Raw genomic sequence first — 24,794 nt, 5'->3', positions numbered from 1 at the left:
TTTTTTTTTTTGGAAGGGTGTTTTTGAAACTTAGAAATGCAGGCAAGAAATTTCAAGTTGAATGCTTCCAGGGAGTTGAATATGTATAATCGGTGAGTACCTGGTCTTAACCTAAAGAAGGGCTAGGCTTAGATGGCCTGTCCCAGTTTTAAAGCATATACCCAAACCTAGAGGTGTCATTTGCATCTTCGGTTTTGAACCTGAAGCAAAATAAAAACCCTGACTCCTTCTGTCTTTCTACTTCTCACCTGGCTACGCTCTGACTCTTGTCCTAGCTAAACACTTTCTTCCTTTTTTCACAGTGTTCCACCACTTAAACTAGGCTTTTTTTTTTTTTTTTTTCTAGGACTTTAGTACAACTGGGAACAGCTTCCAAGTCAAAATGAGATGCTGCCCTGTTATGATCTGTGTCAGCAGGGCTGTCTTGTCAATCCCATCCTGTTTAGTGGCTGAGCTGTTTTCAGAGCCAACTCAGAAACTCAGATCCATCCACACAATTCTAACTTTAACTAGAGTTTATAAAACACTTTCAGCACGTACACGCCCTCAATAGTGGGGCAGACGCTGCTATCATCCTTGTTTCGCCACTGAGGAAATAGGCTCAGAGAAGATGAGGGACTTACGTTCAGAGTCAGGACATCATGGTAATTTTGAACTATTCTGACTGATGCTCTCTTCCATCTCAATGATGTCATAGAATTGTGGTGTTCTGCTCAGATGGAGCTCTGAAGCCTACCACAGAGATTTTAAGTCCTCAAGCTCCCCTGCTGCTGCTGCTGCTACTAAGTCGCTTCAGTCGTGTCCGACTCTGTGCGACCCCATAGACGGCAGCCCACCAGGCTCCCCAGTCCCTGGGATTCTCCAGGCAAGAACACTGGAGTGGGTTGCCATTTCCTTCTCCAATGCGTGAAAGTGAAAAGTGAAAGTGAAGTCGCTCAGTCGTGTCTGACTCTTAGAGATCCCATGGACTACAGCCTACCAGGCTCCTCCATCCATGGGATTTTCCAGGCAAGAGTACTGGAGTGGGGTGCCACTGCCTTCTCCGTCAAGCTCCCCTAGGGACTTTTTTTTAAAAAGTGCTTACGCCACCCCCCGCCCCCACCAGGAGACTGGAGGTGGCTCCAGGAGTCACCTTGCCATCTGGGTGCTGTAGCCAACAACTCATTCCACTAAATTTTACACCGTGTTAAAGTTTTAAGTTCAATATTTCTAAGGCTAATGATCCAAACACAATAGCCATTATCCATTTGAAATAATAACATTGGTGACAAAAAAAAAGAGGAATGTATAAGACCAGCCAACCTTGACTTTGAATGAATGAAGCAAACAATTTTTTAAAAACAAATTGTTTAAAAAAAATGAGGGGGCTTATTCAATGGTGATATATAACTCCCATTTGTACAGTACAGGAAAACCTCAGTGATACTGCAGTTTCAGTTCCAGACCACGGCAATAAAGCAAATATCACAATAAAGCTAGTCACACAAATTCTGTGGTTTCCCAGGGCACGTAAAAGTTATGTTATGTTATATTGCAGTATATTAAGTGTGCAATAGCACTATGTCTAAAAAACAATTTATATACCTTAATTAAAAATACCTTATTGCTAAAAATACCAAAAATTATGATAGTAATATTAAAGATGAGAAGAGTTGACTCGTTGGAAAAGACCCTGATGCTGGGAAAGTTTGAAGGCAAAAGGAGAAGGGGGCAGCAGAGGATGTAATGGTTAGATAGCATCACCAACTCAATGGATATGAATTTGAGCAAACTCTGGCAGATAGGGGAGGACGGTGGAGACTGGCATGCTGCGGTCTATGAGGTCGCAAAGAGTCGGACATGATTTAACAACTGAACAACAATGCCAATACCAAAGATCACTGATCACAGATCTCCATAACAAATACCGTGACAATGAAAAAGTTCAAAATATTGCAAGAATCACCAAAGTGTGACACAGAGACACAAAGAGAGCAAATGCTGCTGATTAAATGGCATCAATAGACTTGCTCAATGAAGCATTGACATAAACCTTCAATTTGTAAAAAAACACAGTATCTGTGAAGCTCAGTAAAGTGAGACCTGCCTGTACTGACCAGGTGTCAGGCAATGCACAGGATGCACCTCATCTAACCCTTACACCAGCACTGAACACACACAACAGATCCCATGTACAGACGAGAGGAACAAGCCTGGCCCAGAGATGTCAAGTCACTTGCCCAGGCTTATACCTGTAGGATCTTAGCTTGCATGTCTGGCCGACCCCAAAGTCTGGGCTCTTTGCACAACTATGACATAGCTTGTCTCTTTCGTTTCAGGTCTCAGTTCTTTGACAGGGCAGGACTGAGAAGTTAAGATATGGAAAAGGTCAGAATTATTCAAAGAGTTTATTTTCTTTTAAATAGCATAAGAAAGCCACGTGATTATTAATGGTACAGCTCTCCCATCATGGGGGAAAGGTACACTCACTGCCTCTTTGTAGGGCCCTTAAAGCAATCTGTAGTCCCCTGGGTGGGTTGTTTAAGGTTAAAGAGTTATGAAAGATCAAAGACCCTCACCAGACCACTCGTCTCACCCCATCCAGCCCTGCTCCACCAGGAGGAGAAGCTTGCTCATCAAGCAGGATCTGATGTCATATTACAATTGCTGCCAGATTCTCCCACTCAAAGACCAGAGGTTAGAGCTGTGAAAGTACAGGCCTGGAATAACATCCGTGTTAGCTGGAGAAAGGAGGGAGCCGCCGGGAGTCAGCCAGGAGGCAGAAGCCAGGCATTACACACCCACACAGGGAGGAAGAGGGCTAGTGAATCAACCTCTTTGGCCTCATTTTCCTCATCTGTAAAATGGACATGAGTTTGAGCAAGCTCTGGGGGTTAGTGATGGACAGGGAAGCCTGGTGTGCTGCAGTCCATAGGGTTGCCAAAGTCAGACACGACTGAGTGACTGAAATGACTGAAAATGGAGATAATGGCACTCAACGCGTCCTGCTGTTGAAGAATTAAATAAACTCATATTTGTAATGTACTAGCATAGGGCTTGGCACATTCTAAGTACTGTATGAGTGCTAACTATTATTATTATTACTATTATTTTTACCATCCTTCTCTTCCTCCTCTTCATCATCATATAGAAAATAGGTTCTGTGCTTATGTCTTCCAGGGCATGCTGCTCTTTCCCAGCATGAAGGGGAGAACTGGGCAGGTAGATTTTTCTACTCAAGGATCTTAAACTCCTTTTCACTGAGAATATTAACACCAGAGAAAGCTTAGAAATGCAGAACAAATGTAGGGAGATATTCTTTTGTTGGTATTCCTTTATTCTTTCTCTGTTGACTACCTTGTCTCTGTATTTTTTTTTTTTTTTTTTTTTTTGAGGGGTGGAGTGTGGAGAGAAAAAGTAGGGGCTAAAAATGTGCAATAAGTGGAATGCCTTTTATCTCTCATTTTCTCTGTCTCTCTCTTAGTCCCCGTGTCACTTGTCATTAAAATGTAAAATTTATCATCAGACAGCTTTATCTTCCCATTCCAGAAAACACATGCATGCCAGTAGAAGAGGATAATCCCCTTTTCTATTATTCTTTGGGGCTGGCTTAACACCCAAACTTAGTGGAGAATTGATGGTTCAGAACTCTACACATAGAGGTTGGTTCTGAGTGTCATGGGAATGGCTTTAAACAGATGGCCTGACACTGCCCCCATATCCTTCAGTCAGCTGGCATTTTAATTGTACTAGAAAGTTATCCCACTTACTGCTTATGAATTAAACTATGCAATGTCATGTTAAAGTATTTTAAATCTCTCAGAACCTGTAATGGGTTGAAGCGTGTCCTCTCTAAAAATGACAGGTTGGGGGCTTCCTAGTGGCTCAGTGGTAAAGAATTCACCTGCCAATGCAGGAGACACAGGTTCTATCCCTGATCTGGGAGGGATAGAACATGTCTCGGAGAAGATCCCACATGCCTTGGAGCAACTAAGCCCATGCACCACAACTGCTGAGTCTGTAGAGCCGAAGATCCACAACTACTGAGCCCACGTGCTGTAACTACTGAAGTCTGAGCACCTAGAGCCCGTGCTCCTTGACAAGAGAAGCCACCACAATGAGAAGTCTATGCACCTCAACTAGAGGGTAGCCCCCTGTTTGCCACAACTAGAGAAAGCCTGGCAGCAACAAAGACCCAGCACAGCCAAAAATAAATAAATAAATAATAAAATTATGAAAAAAAAAATGATTGGTTGGTGACCTAACCCCCAGAACCTCAGAAGGTGATCTTATTTGGAAATACGGCCTTTACGGAGGTAATCAAGTCATGATGGTCGTAAGGTGCGCCCTCATCCAACAGGACTGGAGTCCTTATAAAAAGGAAGAAAATTGGACACAGAAAGAGACATGCATGGCAGGTAGACTATGTGAAGAAACAGAGAGAATGTCAGAGGAAGGCAGAGCACTGGAGTGATATATCTACATGCCAAGGACAGTCAAAGATGACCAGGAGACCAAGAGAAGCTAGGAGAGAGGCCTGGTACAGACTCCCCCTCATGGCCCTCCGAAGGGAACAACCCTGCCTGTTGGTTTAACGTATGCAGCATGTTGGTTTAAAGTATGTAGTGCTTTGTTAAGGCAGCCCGAGGAAGCTAAGACAGTACTCAGTTTAAGGATCGAATATTTCTGCTGAAGCTCCAATACTTTGGCCACCCAATGCAAAGAGCCTACTCACTGGAAAAGACCCTGATGCTGTGAAAGACTGAATGCAAAAGGAGAAGGGGACAACAGAGGATGAGATGGTTAGATGGCATCACCAACTCAATAGACATGAATTTAAGCAAACTCCAGGAGATAGTGGAGGACAGAGGAGCCTGATGTGTTTCAGCCCATGGGGTTGCAAAGAGTTGGACACTACTTAGCGACTGAACAACAACATGGTTCTACTTTGTTAATTTCTCTCAGCAATTACAAGCACCTTCTACTGTTTATTTTGGTGTGTGGTTCATTACATTGAATTAGTAGCCCATCTAATTCATGAAGTTGCCTTCCATTGTAACTTATAATTTTATTTCCTCATATGCTCAGTTCTCACCTTTGCTGTGTTCCTTTTGCTCCTCTGGTATCTGAGGGTCTTGGTTTGAGATTTACCTGTAGCTCTAGGTGGACTCATAAAACTAGCCTTCTTAAGCTCCTGGATGGAGGGAATGTTTTACAGCGTCTCCCTTCCAGCCTGCAAGTCTTCAGATCTGAGAGAGACAGACTTATAATGCTTCCCTGGGTCAAACTGAATGTTTAATTAAGGTCAGAAGTTTAAAAATGTATACAAGGGAGGGAGAATAAGTGGAAAGTAAATCTTTCCCATGATGCTAACCCGTACAGGCCTGGCATGGTTCAATTTATGACTTCAAGGCTGTTTCCCTTGGGGTGAGAAGAGACTATGCTATACGTACATACTTCTTGGGTGCCCTTCACTCACTGAGGTTAAAAGGAAAGCCCCATAATGCTTGAGCCTAAGGAGCTTTTGTCCTTTAGTGATCAGGAAGTACCTGTGGGCATGCCTGCTAAGTTGCTTCAGTCGTGTCCAAATCTATGTGACCCTATGGACTGCAGCCCACCAGGCTCCTCTGTCCATGGGATTCTCCAGGCAAGAACACTGGAGTGGGTTGCCATGCCCTCCTCCAGAGGATCTTCCTAACACCGGGACTGAACCCGCTTCTCCTGCGCTGCAGGTGGATTCTTTACCCACTGTGCCACCTGGGAATCCCTCCGGAAATATCTACTACTCAGCAAACTCACATCAGAATACCACTTCCACATAAGGTATCTCCAGGATACAGAAGGTTTGCTCAATTTGTGGAGACCTCAGCAAACTTTAAAATGTAGAGGTAAGGCCCAGGTTTGTTGCATTTAATTCTAGGGACTCTGTGTACCCACATAATTATGTGGGGTCTAATTGTGTTGTCTCCAAAAATGCATTGAAGTCCTAGCCTCCAGTACCTCAGGACACGACTTTATTTGGAATTAAGATGTAATCAAGTTAAGATGAGGTCATTAGGGTGAACTCCAATCCACAATGATTGGAGTTCTTATAAAAAGGAGAAATTCAGACACAGAGACAGACAGCGGGAAGATGATGTGAAGAGAAATAGGGAGAAGTAACGGAAAAATTGGAGCTATCCTGCCACAAACCAAGGCCCAGCTGGGGCCACCAGCACCCAGAAAAGGCAAGGAAGAATCTTCCCCTATAGGATTCAGGGGGCGCATAGTCCTGCAGACACCTTGACATCAGGCTTCTAGCCTCTAAAACTGTGAGAGACAATGAGTTTCTGTGGTTCTATGCCACCTAGTTCGTGGTACTGTTATGTGACCCTAGGAAACTAATACAACTCATCACAGTCATTCACAGTTCTGTGAATACAGTAAGTTCACTACATATGAACAGGTTCTGTTCCGAGAGGGCATTTGTAAGTCCAACAGAGTTAGCCTAAGTACCCAACTATCACAATTGGCTATACAGTACTGTACTGTAATAGTATACTTTTCACATACATAATACATAAAAAAAAATAAAATAAAATAAAAAAAACCATTTTTAATCCTGCAGAACATTACCTTGAAAAGTATAGTAGTAAGCTAATACATAGAGGCTGGCATTGAGTGAACAGGCAAGAAGAGTTACTGAGTGGAGGAGGAAGTGGAGGTGGGAGATGGTAGAGCTGAAGGACTGCCAAGGAGACGGAGGGCAAGCTGCAATTTCACGCATGCCTGATGTTGACGGAATGCATGTTCGCATCTCTGAAAGTTCACTACTTGAAGATTCATGTGTAGGGGGCTTACTGTACCAGGAAGCTACCTCAGACTCATTCCCTTAGGCATCCAGTTAATGCCAGTAATTATCACTGTCTATCACCCCACACACATCTTTTTGAGCTAAGTGCCAGGCACCATGCTAACCACTTTACATATCTTTTCCTCATTTTATAGACAAATAAACTGAAAAAACTCAGTGAGATTAGGTAATCAGCTCAAGGGCACATAGTTAATAAAATGATGCAACTAGGATTTGAGTCCAGCTCTAACTTTATCTGCATTTTTTCAAAGTTAATATTCTTAATTTATACTCTCCTTCTCTATCAAGCTTACTTAGAGATTGGTGGCATCAAAGTTTTTGGCAAACAAATCCCTACTTCTTACTATGTCCTCCTTCACAATGTGTCTGGTTTAGGCCAGTTTTGGAAAGTAGCAATTTTATATTTTGCCCCCAAAGCCTATTTTTAGCAAGTTTCTTTTAACTTTAAGAGTTCTCCAAAGTATTGCAGTATGGGTTATAGTTTTTAAGTAGGAAGTACATGGAACAACTAAAATCTGAGATGAGGAGCTCCTCTGATTTTTTAAAAATAGATGGATTTTTTGAACACATGTCAACCACAAACTGAATTCACCCGGCTTTTGCCCCAGCATCTTACACCCCAGTAGCTTTGCTGGTGTAAGATATCAAGCCATTTCTCTTCTAGGGTCTGTAGGAAAAGAACAGCTCTTACGGGAGAGGAAGATGGATAATTTAACACTGATTGATTATCTGCTGTGGTTTATACACCGTCACATAACTAATTCCTTTGATTTTCACTAAACCTGCAAGACAGACACTAAACCTTTCTTTCCCCCCACCTGCTCCACCCCACATATGAAGAAACATAGGCCCACTGAAATTAACAGACCTGCTTAATCACACACTTATCAAAGATCAAAGTCCAAACAGATGTGGGAGTCAGGTTCTAGTTTTCACCTGCCAATAATGTGCCCATTTAGTGCTTTGAAAGCTGGGTCTGAAAGAGTACTGAGACCTTTTTCCCAGCCAGCAGGGCTGTTTCACTCTGGAAAGACTACCTAAGAAATAGCAGAGGTGAGTGACCAGCTCCTCTTTAAAGCCATCTCTTCTGCTTCAAAAGTTCAGTATACACTGGCCACCTTGGACCTTAAATTTACTCTTATTAAAAAGTTGTGTGAACACCATTATTTTCAATTCAATTCTTAGACATATCATATTAATTCATTAAGAAGCTATAGGAATTACACAAAAGCTATAAATATCATGAAACCATATTAAAGGTAGGTTGAAAAAATTCCTTAAATTTTTTATATTTCATGTACCCTTCTCTGGAAACTATGCAAGATAATTATGAACTGTGGCCTTTGGTGGGGTATCGCTGATCTGTGCAAGAATGTTTTCACTCTTCAAGGAGCAAAAGTGGCTAATTATCTTGGGGTGAGTATAGTCCTTACTTTATTATATTGTTATTTTATCTCTTCCTGGTGCCTCAGTTGGTAAAGAATCTGTCTGCAACACGGGAGGCCTGGGTTCAATACCTGGGTTGGGAAGATCCCCTGGAGAATCGCATGGCAACCCACTCCAGTATTCTTGCCTGGAGAATCCCCATGGACAGAGGAACCTGGCAGGCTACAGTCCATGGGGTCACAAAGAATCGGACACGACTGAGTAACTAAGCACGTATTATCTCTGTTGCATATAAAGAGTAAGGCATAGTGACTTACAGAATTGAGTTCTAGAAAAGGTGAGTGCTTATTCCTTGTAACTATCAGAAAGAAGTCATGGAAAGAAAAGACAGAGCAAGCCTGGAAGAGCCTGTCTAGTGTGGGTTAGACCTTCAATAGGAATTCATTAGCATAGAAAATACCAGCCTAAAATACCAGGGCCTAAATAGCAATATCAAGATGTAAGAAGCATTCTAATCAATGTCTGCATGAGATGAGGTTTACAATAAAGGTTATAAAGAAAAAGTGAATGGTCAGTGAGAAAAGTACCATATTTTCTTTAGAATTTTATTGTTTTAAACCGTTCTTAATAAAGCTATCTCCTTTACTCATTACTTTTATTTAATGTCAGTTGTTTTTAATAAAAAGCAGTCTTAATAGCAGTGGAAATGAGCATTTATCAATGCAGTGGGCCAGAGCAGATACTATCAGGCAAAGCACACTCCTTCACAAATTGGCTCAGAAGTTAAAAATCCACCGACCACCTAGTAGCTTCCTTGATTTTACAACCGGAAAAAGGATTTAAGGGCAGAGAAAAGAGGATGACCTGGCTGAGCTTCTTAAATACAAACCTAGTTACAACATCCCAAACAAATGTCACTCTGAGATTTTCATTTGTGAAGTTGCATAATATTATAGCCCATGCAAGGATCTTTCCACAACTCTATAAAGAACAAATGGTCTTCCCATTTAATTGGGAAAAATAAGGCTATTTAATAATAACTTGCATTTGTTTAGTACTTAGTTTTTTTCCATATACTTTGACACACATCACTGTACTGGATGGTCTTACCACCCTGCAAGTTACACTGAGCAGACACGAGCATTTCTATCTTACAGCTGCATTGTAGCAAGATGAAGTGGCTTCCTGGAGATCACAGGGCTTATTGCTGAAGGAGTTAGACCAGAATCAAGACCCTCTGATTCCCACTTGAAAAGCCTCTCTTTAAGTATCTAGGCTGATCTCTGAAACAGGCAGCTATCAGGGTCAGGGGCTACTTAGTAGGTTATGACTAGCATTTTTTAATGAAATATAGACTAAAGAAAATATCAGAGGGCAAGAAACTATATCACTATATTGGAAATATCTGTATTTTCATGTTACTACAGCATTGCTCACAATAGCCAAGGTATGGAAACAACCTACGTATTCATCAATGGATGAATGGAGATCCATATACATGTGTATGTAAATATATATAATACGCAATATTGTAATATATACATATGTACACAGTAATGTGGAATCCTATCAGCCTTTAAAAAGAAGGACACCTGAAACTAACACAACACTGTAAATCAACCATAGGCCAACAAAACTTATTTTTTTAAAAGAAGGAAATTCTGCCATTTGCAACAACATGAATGAATACGGACAGCATTGCGCTGAGATAAGCCAGACAGAGAAACACGAATACTGCATCCTATCACTTACATGTGGAATTTGAATAAAAAATTTAAACGAGAATACTGATTGCCAAGGGCTGGAGGCTAGGGGAAATGGGGAGAGGCTGGTAAAAGGCTATAAACTTATAGTGATAAGGTGAATAAAGTCTTAACGATCCAATGGATAACATAGTGACTACAGTTAATAATACATTGTTGTCAACTGAAATATGCTAAAAGAGTAGAACTTAAGTGTTCTCACTAGAAAAGGAAAGAAAGCTAAATATGATAGGTGATGAATATGTTAATTAACTATGGGACTTCTTTTACAATACAGAGATCTATAGATCATCATATAGTACATTTTAAATATATTATAAGCTTATTTGTCAATTAGACTTTAATAATTGACCTGGAGAAGGGCATGGCAATCCACTCCAGGATTCTTGCCTGGAGAATCTTGTGGATGTATAATAATCTTATCTGTCAGTCATACTTTAATAAAAGTGAAAAAAATCAATAGTACAACTTGAAAAAAGAAAATATCAGAGGGCACTGTACATAGCAAGAGTGAGCATTATTTTGTGAAACATTTGTTTCGAATAGATATATGGGTATATATATGTGGTGCCTGTGTACTTAGTCAGTTCAGTCGTGTCTGACTCTTTGCGACCCCATGGCATGCACCAGCCCAGGCTTCCCTGTCCTCCACCATCTCCCAGAATTTGCTTAAACTTGTGTCCATTGAGTCACTGACATACTGAGTCACAAAATAAATTTATTGTATTTAAGTTTATACTCAAGTATAACAGAAACCAGTATTCATTTCAGAGGGTCAGAAGGAAAGAGAAAACAGGGAAACGCAGCTAGCGCTGGTCAGGTGTCTGTCCGTTCTGATGGCAGCCCCCTGATGGACCGGGGGATGTGTGTCTGCTGGGAGGTGGGTGTGGGATGAGAACAGAGGAGCATTCCTGCAGTGGGCGGGAGGTCAAAAGACTAGATAATCTTGAAGCCAGAGCCTGTGCTTTGTTCTTTTTTATGTTCTTAGTGCCTAGTCCCAGCAGCACTAACTGGCACAGGAAACCCTCAATGAATATTTGTTGAATGAATACATGGAAATGAGTGAGGTTTACAGATTTTTAAAGGCTCCTCTTAAAAACTCAATTAGGCTTGGAAATGAATTCAGGCAGTCCTACATTTATGAAAAGCTTGTTTCCAAAACCTTAATTTGCAAATTGGTTTTTGGAACTTCAAACATTATTATACATGGCAGTTGGGATCTCGGGCCAGCCCACAACCACCTTTTAAAACCCAGGATATATCTGAAGCTAGTACTGAGAATTGAAACTGCATTTCTACAGGGGAAAAAGGCATCCTCACTGGTCCAGTTGGGAATGCCAGAGGCATGTTAGCCTCCAGATGGCAGAGGAACACCTCCCCAGCCCCCATTCCTCTGGCCTCAGCTAGCCTGGCCTCTGCAAAGCCATTTTGGGGGAACTGGGGAGGGGGGTGTGAGAATCAGTAGGAAGTCAGCGCTCATGTCAAGGATAGAAATAGGTTAGAGGTAAGAAGAGTGAAAGAGAAGTGAGCAATGCAAATTGCATCAACCAGGGGGGAAAGAAAGGCCTGTTGCCACCAGGCACCCAGTCAGTGCTCTTGTGGCCAGGTGGCTAGGAAGACACATGAAGAAAATCGAGACCATTTCCATAAAGATTTGGTACAGTCACCATTCCAGCAGAAATTCAGCAACATCGTTCACAGAGTGCCCAATACTGGCAAAGAGTAACTGCCCGTTTCTCTGCCATTCTTTCTTATTTTTTATCTACTAACAGAAAGTGGTAATTTTACCCTTAACCAGATAAGAGGTCCAGTGACGTCAACCATTTAAAGCCAAACTTTGAACTCCAAAGTGAACAAAAATGGCCGGTTTGGTATACAAATCAAAAGTCACAAAATGTACATGCCCTTTACTTGGTAAGAGAGGAGACGCCTGAATGTTCCTCTGCCCAGACTGTTGACTTTTTCCTTGAACACAGTTGTAACAAACGGGGTTTCCTGATAGTCTTGGCTACTGTGAGTAGTGAGTGGAACCACTAGACCTGGATACGCTTATTTCCCTGTCATGTTTTTAACTTAGTTTCTTCAGAAAACGGTGGCATGAACTAAAAAATTTCCTACGTTTCTTTGGTATCATGGTTTAAAAATTTATATACCCTTCTACGTTTGTTACAAAAGTGACAGAAGCATGGCTATCTACAGGAAACCCCATATCTTGACTCAAGAAGATTTCACCTGGCCTTTGGGAAAATGAGAAAGTAAGTGGTGAAAATATCAGATCGCGAGTGACAGAATCTCTCAATAATCGTACCAGGAACAAATTAAACAGCACCTTGAAAACTAGAAAGAACTGAAAAACCATTCACAACTGCCCCTGAGAATAACATGACCCTGGGTAGGTCTCGGCATTTAGGAATCTTAATGTACCTCATAAAAGAAATACTTCCAATCTTGCTCCGTAGGTGATGAAACTGAGATAAATTATCTGATGCAAATGCAAAGCAATTTAGAAATCGTTTAGTTGGGCATCTGTTTTGGCATTTAACTTAAAACTTCTTCCCAAGCAGAAGGTCCAGAAGCTCTGGTGTGTTCAAATGACTCCGATGAAAAGTGTAAACTTAGATGAACTGAGTTTGATTTATCCAATAATGGGAAAGTTAAAGAATATGTTTTGATCATTGATTGGCACCACGCTGGAAGCTGAAGGTCCAAAGAGTCAAAATAGTTCCTACCCTCAAGTGAATTACCATTTATTGCAAGAGGACAGGCATGCTCACCACTATCTTTAGTTTAAAGCTAATAATAGAAGGATGGACAACAAAGGTTAGTGGTGTGGAGACAAAAGAGGAGCGGAGGAAGCCCTGTGGAGAAAGGGAGCGTTTGACGAGGGCCCTGAAGGACAGGAATGGAGTCAGAAGCACCTGAGATAGAGCCGCTCATCCCTACTGTACTCTCCAATCACACCCCGTCTCTCCATTGCCTCTACCTCCCACCACACTCCCTTGTCTTTTCCCTATCCCACCGCACCCTACCCACTCCAAAACTTCCTTGGAACCCTTGGTGTCCATAGAACACTTCAGAAGCCCCAATCTTGTTCAATTCCTCCATTTCGGAGGGGAAACTGAGGCTTATAGAGTGTTCTCCACATAAGATATAGGGTGAGCCAAGGAATGGAGGTGGCTTTTATGTAATGAATCTGGGGACCAGTGAGTAATCTGATTTGGCCAGAGCAGGGGCCAGTCAGAATGGGAAGGGATACAAAAGGCAGATTGTGGAGAACCTTGAATGCCACGTGGAAGACAGTGAGCTCTATCTTCAAGGGTGAGGGGTGGGAGGGCCGGAGGGGACACGGTCAGAAAGGGGACAGAGACTGAAGCTGGAACCAGATAGGAGGCAATTAGAACTGTCCAGGTGTGTGTGTGGGGGGGAGGGGGGCAGTAACTGCTGAAATTCAGGTAATGACAGATGAGTAGATAAGAGTGAGAGAGATATGGAGAAAGTAAACTGATAGAAGCAAGGGCATGATAAAGCGGGAAGAGTCAGGACCAGGAATTCACACTGACACACACACACACACACACACACCGCCCCCCCCCCCCCCCCCCCCCCCCGCCCAGATTGGGCTCTTTGCCCTGCATTCCAGGCTCTGTTGTTGATCAGCTGTGAATACGGGGCCAGCCCTTTACCCCATGTGCCTCAGTTTCCTCATTGGAAATCGAGCCATTGAACACAATTGGAGGGTTTCTCAAATTCCACGGACACCTAGGATTCCAAGGAAGTTTTGGTGGAGTGGGTAGAGTGGGGTGGGGTAGAGAAGGATGGGGAGTGGGGGTGATGAGCAATGGGGACTACAGCGGTGAAGAGAAGCTCTAGATCCAAAACCACCCATTTGATCAGAACATCTCCTTTATGTAACAGAATTCCTCTTAACAGTAAATTTGCTAAAAAAAAAAAAACCCAACCAGTCTGATAGCCATACAGATAAGCTCTGACACCCCTTTTCGCTCTCACACTTGAGTGATTACACGCAAAGAAACTGGTTATCCAAGAGATCTGCCAATGCAGTGGACGTGGGTCTCGTTTTTTAGGACCCTGTTGAGTTCCTGTTTATTTGATGAACTGTTACACAAATGCTGGAGCGACTGGAACAACAATTGTCATGCTGAATCGATGCCAAAACTTTCAAAAATGGGACAGATTTACTGAAAGGCCATCTGGTGTTCTTACTCTTGTGCGGTACCTTTTCCCAAGACCCAGAGAGTTTTCCAAACCTCATAAACGCCAGCGCGAAAAGGGCCCTTGCCTGCAAGTACAAAGACACTGGCTTCCCCGCTATTGACTGCTGTCTGGCTTTGGGTGAGAGGAGTTGCCCCTTGGGGTTCCAGTTTCTCAGTCTATAGGAAAGAGTTTCAGCAAACAGCCCTAGGGGCCCCTCTAGCTTGAACATTCTAAGATTCCAGGATCCTAAACTTTGGAGCCTGTTATCTGAACAATTCTCTGATCAATAGCATGTGCTCTGGGTCTTGTTCTGTCACAGTCAGATGGTCAGTGTATTAAGGGCTTTGGGCTGTTGACTCTAAGGATTGGGCAATGTGTGCTTTAGCCAAAGTCTCTGAGCCCTGCAGATGGATAATTCCGAGCAGAGGGCTCAGGTCTAAATTAACAGCAGATCTTTAGAAACCCGATGCTTTGTGGATCGGTATTTGGAATAAGAAAACTCAGTGCCTAGGTATCAACCCCCCGCAAATGGTCTACGAACCACCCCAAAAAATGGAACCGAGGAAAACCAATCAGAACCACCACCAAGTTGAGACCAAAAAAGTTCCATACGGGTCTGAAACTTACATACTCACTGCCTTCCTTTGCCTCCTGGCTTCTCCTCTCTCCTCCCACTCCCACAATTAAAAAGCATTTTAAAAACAGCAATTCCTTTATAAGAAAGAAGAAGAAACCCCCGAAGAGGTGAAGCGAGCACTCACTGGGAGAGCGCGGCCAGGCTGCGTCTTCCCTGAGATCCGGATCCCGCGAGCATGTCTGCAGCTGGAAGGGCGGCGGGCGGGCGCAGAGGTGCTGAGACCCTCCGGCGGTCAGGGCGTGGACCCGGCCCGCGGAAGTGCCATGTTATCTGGGCTGAAATGCAGTGTGCGGGATGCTCCCGGGTTCTCCCTTTGTGTTAACACTTTGGTCTGTCCCTGTGACGAAAGTCTGGGCTTGTCCTTTGCCAAATCTACTCCTCCCCACCCTTTCCCTCCGCACAGGATCATCAGAGAGCTGATTGTTATTTTTTACTGTAATCTCTCTAATAGAGGCTCATCATGTTTAGACGTAGGTTGTAAAGGGCCCAGATTGCTTCGTGATTTCCACAATGTTTATGACTGGACAGCGGGGCCCAGGATCCCCAGTAGCTTTCATGATGAAGACTTTATATGATCAATTACAAAGAATCCTTCTAAGGTAGAGAACTAGTTAAAGAAAAAGACACTGATTGATCCACGTGCCCAGGCTTTTGTAAAACAGTCGACCCTGGAATCACTCACATACACAGTCCAATGCTAAAGAAATCAACGGAAATCAGCCCACCAAAAAGTTCATCCGGGTGCAGTTCTCAGGCCCTCCTTCTGAGCTCTGTTCTCAATTAGAATTGGTGTAGGTGGCTTCCAAAGCAAACAATTCCCACTGAGAAATCAAATCTGAGAAACCTCTATTATCCCTTTTATTCAGGGGAAGATGCATGATATAAAAATGCATACAAAAGCAAAGGGAAGAGAGCCAGTGGATCAGAGATATGCTGTGTTATACAGGGCATTTGGTGAAGTGAAGGCAACAGCCTGAGGAAGGAACATGTTGCAACAGCGGGCCTGGTCTGCCCCCGTGGCACTTGGTGGGATGATCTCATCAGCCAGGCCAGGCAAGGGAGCCTGGTCAGCAAGAGCTTGGAAAGCAGCCAGATTCCAGCCCCTGTGGAGGGGGTGGTGTTGATTCTATCTGGAGATGACACTCCGTGTAGGCCTGAGTTGTGAATGTGTTTCTTCATCTCTAACAAGCAATGAACAGATTGCTGCTGGGGCACCAAGATACTGATGGGACTGGCTTTCTGTTAAATCAGTTGAACGACTCAGATCTCCACAATGTAAGGTTAAGATGATTCTTTTGGTATATAGCAGGAGAAACAGTCCCCTTCACACATTGATTCACATCCTTCACGTGATTTAAAAAAAATCTTTGCAATCTATGGCTTCACATTGCAAACATGGATGCAAAAGCACTGAGTATTTCAAAAATTCATCCCATGTCACGGGGAGGAACCAAAGCAGGTACTCTTGTGCTCAACTTAAAGAAGTTTAATTTAGTTAGATTAAATCCTCTCTTCACTTTCACTAACTAGAAAATGTTGGCTGTTTTTCTGCTTAAGTCCTATGCTTTTCTCAAAGTCATAGTTTATAGAGTAATAGAGTTTAATGAATTTTAAAGTTAATTATCTCCGTATACTATGAAGAATGGGCTTCCCTGGTGGCTGAGATAGTAAAGAATCTGCCTGCAATGCAGGAGACCTGGATTAGATCCCTGGGTAGGGAAGATCCTCTGGAGAAGGGAATGGTAACCCATTCCAGTATTCTTGCCTGGAGAATTCCATGGACACAGGAGACTGGCAGGCTGCAGTCCATGGAGTTGCAAAGACTCTGACACTACTGAGCGACTAAACACACACACATAATGAATATACACCTTTAAACATCCCTTTGATTATGTATGTTATCACTCAATGTATATAGACTACTTAAAGTGCACAAGACACTCATAAAATTAGAGATTACACAACAGGCTTTAATAAAATACTGACTTGGTTTGAGTTTATTGCTCCAAAGCTGTGATAGATACATGCATTGAGGCATTTTGCCATTCCTTTTTCTATCATATTTTTCCCATTTAATTTTTTTCCTCTAAAATTCAGTGATTTGCTGTGGCAGGCAGAATAATGTTTCTCCCAAAGACATCCAATGTCCTAATGCCCAGAAGTTGTGAATATGTTACCTTACACGGCAGAAGGGATTTTCCAGATGTGATTAAGTTAAAGGCATTGAGGTGGAGAGATTATCCTGGATTATCCAGATGTGCTCACTCTTAGTCACAAAATGTCTACAATGAGATAAGCCTCTCCCGCTGAGGTCACGAGGAGATATGGCTATAGTGGCCAGAGAGATGACCTTGCTGGCACTGAAGATAGAAGCATGGGGCCAGGAATCCAGGAATGTGGCGGCTTCTAGAAACTGGAAAGGCAGGGAAATGGATTTGCCCCTAGAGCCTCCAGAAAGGAATGCAGCCCTGTCTATCTATACCTTGAGGTTAGCCTGGAGAGAACTGTGTTGGACTCTGTACCTCTAGAACAATAGATAGTAAGTTTGTGCTGTTTTAAGCCACCACGATTGTGGTTCTTTGTTACAGCAGTGATAGAAAACCAATGCATTTGCTTATGGGACTCAACTGACCTTGGGAATACATTTCACCTCCTGATTTCCTGTTTCCCACTCCCACTCCAATTTTGAGGTGGCACTTATAATTTTGGCATCATCAGAATAAATTCATAAAATCGACTAGCCTGGAAAAAATTCAGTGGTTCTTCCAGGCCAGACTTTTTTTCTCCACATACACACACACACACACACACACACACACACACACACACATATGCACACACACATAGAAAAGAGCAAGAATTTAGTAATTTTCCACTAACATGCTGACATTCATGCACTGAAAATACGCTAATGGCCAGCTATATAAAAGATATCCACCGAGTTATTTCCCTAGTTGTACAGATAGAAAGAGAGAAATCATGCACTCTTGTAGCTGGCCCCTTGTAATTAATGGAATGTGTTTGGGAAGTAGCTGTCTGTCTTCAGTTTGTAAAACTAATGGATGTCGTAACTCCTGCTACCTAATAGGGTACTAACATGACAAGAGCAAAGAGAGGAATGAATCTGGGGCTCGGTCAGACTCCAGTATGGAAGAGGGAGAGCACAGAGGACAATGAGAGGGAGACTGGATGCATTTGAGAGGCAGGAAGATGAGAGACTCACAAGACGAGAGCGGGGTTGGAGTAGGCAGCTGCTTCCAGGTAGCCCTCTGAGGTCCAGCCGCCAGGGCTGGAGAGGCAAAGTGAGAGGAATCAGAAAGAACATACCAGAAGCAATTTGTGAACAGCGTCTGTTTCTGCAGAGACCAGCAAGCACATGTGCTTTCACTGTGTAGCACAGATACAGGTACTCAGGGTCCAACTGCCAGAACTGGTGTCTCTGAGAGCCAAAGTAATGATCCTTCATTGGTACTATGAACAGCTGGGCCAGTCATCCTTCAGCAAGAGAGTAGGCCTCATACATGTGACATTTCTGGCCTCTTTTACTAGTGGAAATGAAAATCTGGGTCACTCTTGAATTACTAATCAGTTCAGTTCAATCACTCAGTTGTGTCCAACTCTTTGTCACCCCATGGACTGCAGCACGCCAGGCTTCCCTGTCCTTCACCAACTCCCAGAGCTTGCTCAAACTCATGTCCATCAAGTCGGTGATGCCATCCAACCATCACATCCTCTGTTGTCCCCTTCTCCTCAGGCCTTCAATCTTTTCCAGCATCAAGGAAATTACTGATAGCACCCTCCATTTCTAGATAGTTTGTTTCATTTTTCTTTAAAGAGATTCTGGGCTGGGAAGGTTTTAAGGAGGTCAGTGCTATAGAAAGAAATAAGCTCCCACCACAGGGTGGTCCTCTATTAATAAAATATGATTAAAAATAACTTTACTTCATGGAGGTAGGAGCTCCATGATCTGTTCCAGATTTTATGGTCTGCAATGGTTGTTTAAGAACAGCTTCTACCTTGGAGCAATTCCCTAGGGAAAAGAGAGGTATGTGGGAAGTGCCCTGTGTACTACCCTAAGGCACCCAAGACAGACAGACACATACACACCTCCTACAGAAACACAACTTAAGGATATCTAAACACATGAGAGGCAACCATTCAAGTAATTTAAAGAGGATGTTTTAAAAAGTTCTTGAAGAAAGTTTTTCTTGTAAAGAAATTCAGACACTACACTCTTAGAATGAGGCAAAAGATCTTGCCTAGACAGCCGCTAACCAGGAACAGGAGCGAAGGGGTTAACTACATCTTTCCTCCTTTCCTGTGGCCTCTCAGAGTCTTTCTTCCACAGCTGAGGCATCACCCTCCTCCCCATTCCCCTCCCTGAATGGTACTGAACATGTTTCACTTAAATGATATTGCTTTGTTTTTTCCTGGGACTACTGCTTTTTTAACAGATTTTCCTGAGAAACCTTCTTGTGAAATGCTTCTCCCTTTTCCATCTCCTTTTGCAGAAATTACAGACTACTCTTCCTTCTTTCTTCTGCTCTCTACCATCCAGTATTTTCCTTGTCTCTCCTTCCATATCATGTCTTAGCTAAAGTCTGTAGTTCCCACTGTGGAATGTGTGTTGGGCTGGGCAGGGGAGGGGGTAGAGGGCTGTATGGACTGTTCTAGAAAGTCATCATTTTCCCCTCCTCATAGTCTTTCAGTGCAGCACCCTGTCCATCACAAGAATGTTTACAGCCTTTGCTGAGACAATTCTCTGAACTATTCTCTGGTCTCACTCCAGGCCTGTTAACACAGCTTGGGCTGCTACATTCTCTTGTCTACCTCATAATGGTGGCCATATAGTTTCCATTCCAGCACCTTCCCCCTACCTAACACTATTTGGATATTTATTACAAGCAAGTCATAGAGTTAAGAGCCATGAGGCCTCCAAAGATAAGAAGGGCAGTCCCAAAGGGAGATAAGATATGCATTCTAAAATATTAATGCAAGATGGAGAGTGAACGGTATTCTGAAAGTGGCACAGCTGAAGTCCTCTACTTCTAAGGTGACATCCCATGGTCAAGGTCCCAGTGTTTAATCACTCTTAAACGCTCAATTTATTCGGTGATTGAACTAGACTTCCTGTGCCTGAAATAGAAATCCACTTATCTCTGTTAGGGCCACAGGTATTAAGTCATCCTTCAGTCTCGTCTTTTCTAGGCTAGATGCCAATGCCTATTTTCCATCCTTTTAATATCAGCCTGAAATTTAACAACTCTTCAAATGGGAAACCAAAATTGGACATAATAAAGGCTTGACCAAGGCTGAATGTGGCTGGCTGAAGTCCCAGCACTGCCTGCCACATTCCTGTTAACACATCCTAACATTGTTTTCACGTTGATAATAGCATCTCTTATAGAGATCATTCATTAATTTTTGTGCTAAATCCAGGGTGGCTTTTTTTTTCCTCCAGATTTGTTGTTTAGTCAATCTATCTCCTACATTTATATGTTAAGCTATTTTTGTTGTTATTAATTACCCTCATACGAAGTCCTTCATACTATTTCCAGAGGCTCATTTTTCAGTTCTTTCAGGTTACTCTTTATAGTATTTTTCTTGCCCTCCTGCTTGAAACACAAAATATGATTTCAAGAAAGGAGGACATGCTCTTTCAGAGAGCATATATACACCTACATTTCAATGTCTGGGAATTCTAATGATCTATTTGAAGCAGCATAGAGTTCAAGGCCCTGGACTGCACTCCGAGTATATTTACATATTTCTACCTCCCATTGTTAGGCTGTGAGCTCCTTGAGGTCATACCCCATCCTCTCACCCCAGTTAGCACAATGTCTGGCATAGAGCAGCCCTTCTGTAATATGTGCTGCATAAGTAAATTAGGGCACACAGCTTCATAAAGAGCAAATAATGGCCTTGACCAAGTTAATTTGTTTTTTTCTGTCATTGAGTTGAAATGAGAGGATAATTGATGTGTCTGGTGGCCCAGCCTCAGAGCCAGTTATGCCCACCACTGGAACTGAGATGCATCTGGGCAGGTGTGACTGTGTGGTGAAGGGGGTCTAGGGAGCTGATCCATATGGAGGTTTGGCGCATTGTCTGCTATCCCATGCCTTGGAATTGGCCCCTGAGCTAAGACCTATTGCCATACCTGTTTGTGCCCTGAGGACCAAGGTGGGCTTCAGGGAAGCGGAAAGTGTTTTCTGAGTCTAAAAGGGAAACCACTCACCAAAACCACAAGATGTTTGCTGAGTCTAGGCTGAGTTTTGGGAGCCTGGTGACAAAGAGGGGCAGAGGAAAGGCCCCTCCCCCCCAACACACACACTTCTATAACCACAGCCGTTCTGGAATTCTGGAAGAGTGAAGGAAACGCAGGACCACTTTGGAAACTTGAAAGTTTGTAGTAAGGGCGTGAGACAGCATCTTTGACGTGGAAATGGAGGGTCTCAAGTAAGCCCCAGGGCAGTGGTGGAGGGTGGGGGCAGGGCCTCACTGTGGCAGGGAATCAGCGGCAGGAGCCACAGAAGGTTGCAAATGGTGGGTGAATGCACCATTTGTTAGGTTTTTTGAATCAGACTTCTAGAAACAGAAGGACTCTTTTTCTTAAAAAAAGTTATTGGTGGAGTTAGTCTTGCATCAGCAGGGATCATTAAGAATTATACCACTAGTAATGTCATTTTGTTGACATCCATAGGCAGATCTGATTGAGGATATATGGGTGCCGGTTATAAGGTTTCTGTACGTTTCTAAAATTACATTTTATTCTAAATCTTAGACAAACTACAAGGAGTAAGAAACTATAATAAACATCTGTGTGCTCACCATTCAGCTAAAGAAAGAAGACTTTCAGAGTCACTCAGTGCGCCATGGGTTCTCCCAGGATGACCTTCTCCCTTTCTCCCTTTCAGGAGGTAGTGTTCCTCCTCAGTCTGTCTAATCTGCTTTCTTGAGATCTAATCCTGTGAACTATTCTTCCCCTCTTCTCCTCCCGGCTGGCCCAGTGGGCTCACCATCAATGCCACCCTAGTATGTATTTGGTTCTAGAATAAAACAGGATGGGTGCACGGGAGTGAGACATCATTTCAGTCTGCCTTGATGCTTCTGTATTTTCACGGTGAAATGTAGGTCCTCTGCTCAAGACCCCACCATTCAGTTAAAAGGAGGGCATTCTCTCCTTCTCAAGGCCAAACATTGAACCCCAGCATTACCTTACTAATTCGTCCCCTTAGGAAATCATGACCTCCAGCTGTACCCATCGGCAATCTAGCACATGAACATCCTTGGTGCAATGTACCCTAACATGGATCATAAAGGAGACTTTGGTTCAGTGAAAAGATTATTGGCATTTGCCACCGTTTTCCCAATATCTCCTGAAGTGTTCTGCCTTTACCCAATGAGGCTATTCTTTCTCCTTTTCCCTAAAACAGCCTTTTAAATTTCCAGTGATTCTTTAAGAACCAGTGTCTGGCTCCACCTCTATAAAGTCTTCCTAGTTTTGACTTTATTTCTTCGTAATCTATCATCTTAGGAGGAGCTATGAGAAAGTTCGAGCCCACTCTTGCTTGCATGTGAGAAATAGTTGTGTTATGTGTGACTCAGCCCTTCCAGCTAACTTGCTGTGAGGTTCCATTTCTGTTTAAATTCTTTTGCAGCAATTATTTAGGTCTAGTCTCTAAGCTCTTTTTAAAATCTGAGGGCTCTAGCTAGCTGCACTACTTTCTTTTCCTGGAAAGAAAAGTTACTATCTTAAAAAGATTGTGCCTCCAACTCCCCTCCACCCTCCAGCTTGAAACACATTTTTAAAACAGTAAGACAGTGCTTGGAAATAGTAGGGTTCTAACATCAGTTTCTTGAATGAATGGTTGCTAGTGCACATTTATAAACCCCTGGTTCTGGTCTCAGAAAATAATAATATATACCTTATATAATTCTAGGGAAGAAGTGTGTACATGAAAGATATGGTCTCTGCCTGTAGGAAACTGGATTTGGCCCTTGGTGATAACTTTAGAATATAGATTTCTTGCATATAGACACAATTAAACTGTGAAGGAAATTAAGAAACTATCATGGGGACTCAGAATATAATTCTGGTGCAGGGAAAAAGTCACATCTTCAAAGGAAGCATGGTAGTTCATAAGCCACGGAATTCACAGTGTGTATCACTCTTGCTCAAATATCTAAAGATTTCCACACCATAAATTGATTTTCGAATGTCCACTTTATGCATCTGGATATAAAATTTACACATGGCTTTCAGAACTGGAATCAAATCCAGATTTTTTCCCAGAGATACAATGTAAGGTCTGAAAAAAACTTGATTTCTTTATTAGGTGGTCAGACCTGGATTAAAATATCTATTTGTTCCTATTGCTAGAGAAATAACCCATTGTGTGTTTTGGATACTTTGGAGGTAGTGTTTACTATTTATATTACATAAATGACACTTTTTAAGGTACTGTCCTATTTTGCGATTAACAGATCACATGAATTAGTATTATAGAAATATCTATTTCTATAGATAGAAATCGATGAATGGATACGAGAGTCTTATTTACTCACTGTTCACGTGTTTATACCTCTTCTCACCTGTTTTCTGGCAGGGATGTTTCCTAACACCTCTTTGACATCTGATACAGCCTAAAATAGTGTCAGACATATGGCAGATGCTGAAATAATTCTCATCATTTGCTCTCTGGGTTAAAGGGGGACAGCAATGGACTAGAGATGCTGCATGAAGAAGGCCAGATAGTACCAGGTCTTTTTCAGAGTGTTTCTCATGGTACAAGTTCTAGACGCTCTGCTGCCCCAGCCACTGAATCTTGAGAGTTCTCAGGATGGACAGGTCTCAAAGAGACTGACTGGCTCACAGACTCACGAGAAACTGATGTGTGCATCAGAATGCCCAGTTAAGGCCAGTTAATTAAGATAGAATGGATGATTTCCTTCTTCAGTGCCTGGGGAGCTCCTATTTCCCAACCAGGATGCCCCCAATTCCACGCCAGAGTGTCAGGAAGTCTCATTCACCAGAGACTGATTTATGACATGGAGTCAGAACAAAGGGAAGGGAGAGCACCATAAAGAAGATTTCACCCAAACTAAGGGGAGATGTGGGGAAATATCTCCTTCAGTGGAGAAAATATCTATCACATCACAAGAATGAACAAACCCTGAGAGTCAAGGTCTAACTCATCTGGATATTCCTAGATACCCAGTGCCAACCCTGGACCTGGCACCCATGCAGACCTCTTCTATTAACCCATTCTTTTTCCAGACTTACTGATACCATCAGGAATGTGGACTGAATGTTTGTGTCTCCTAAAATTCATATGTTGAAATCCTAACCCTGGATGTGATGGTACTAGGGGATGGGGCCTTTGGGGGATAATTAGGTCATGAAGGTGGTATCCTCATGAGTGGGATTAGTCTACTAGAATAGACATGAGAAGCCTTGCTTTTTGTCTCTCTCTTCTGTATAAAGATGCAACAAGGAAACAACCAACTGCAAATCAGGAAGAGGGCTCTCATCAGACATCAGATCTGCCAGTAGCTTGATCTTAGACTTCCCAGCTTCCAGCACTACACGAAATAAATTCTATTTAAGCCACCCAGTCTCTGGCATTCTGCTACAGTAGTCCAGACTGACTAATAGAGTAGATTGCAGTTAGATTCCATTTGCTTACATCTGGGAGACCTAATGTAATTTGACACGTGTTGAATGTATTAGAAATGTTCTTTTGTATAATTTTTGAGTGTCTTTATGATATGCCTTGAGACAAGAGGTTATAAGTAGACTAGGAGGAAGCTCTTCAGCTTTAGGACACTATATTACTTTGAAGTTATTGAGCAATGAAATAAAAATATTATTAAGACCAAGGCAAGAAAAACAAATAGAGCTCCATTTTGTTCATTAGTTTACAGAACAGGACAGGGAAGGGGTTTTGGTGAAAACATTTAA

General features: G+C 42.6%; 1 protein-coding gene across 6 annotated transcripts in view; it reads right to left on the bottom strand.

Annotated features, from left to right (window-relative positions):
• The window catches only part of CALD1 (caldesmon 1), a 205,095-nt gene that overhangs the window by 63,760 nt on the left and 116,541 nt on the right, over positions 1 to 24,794 (bottom strand). The window contains exon 1 of one of the 6 annotated variants that reach the window (XM_019959112.2): positions 14,958 to 15,193. The exons of the other annotated variants lie outside the window; for them this stretch is intronic. Within the exon in view, the coding sequence (XP_019814671.1) occupies positions 14,958 to 15,010 (53 nt within the window). The 5' untranslated portion in view covers positions 15,011 to 15,193. Of the gene's footprint in view, positions 1 to 14,957; positions 15,194 to 24,794 lie in introns of those variants that run through there. 6 annotated transcript variants of the gene reach the window in all.

This window comes from Bos indicus, chromosome 4 (genome assembly GCF_029378745.1).
Source record: "Bos indicus isolate NIAB-ARS_2022 breed Sahiwal x Tharparkar chromosome 4, NIAB-ARS_B.indTharparkar_mat_pri_1.0, whole genome shotgun sequence".
NCBI lineage: Eukaryota > Metazoa > Chordata > Mammalia > Artiodactyla > Bovidae > Bos > Bos indicus.
Note: the sequence above shows the minus strand (reverse complement) of the source record. Positions and strands in the feature narration are given on the sequence as shown.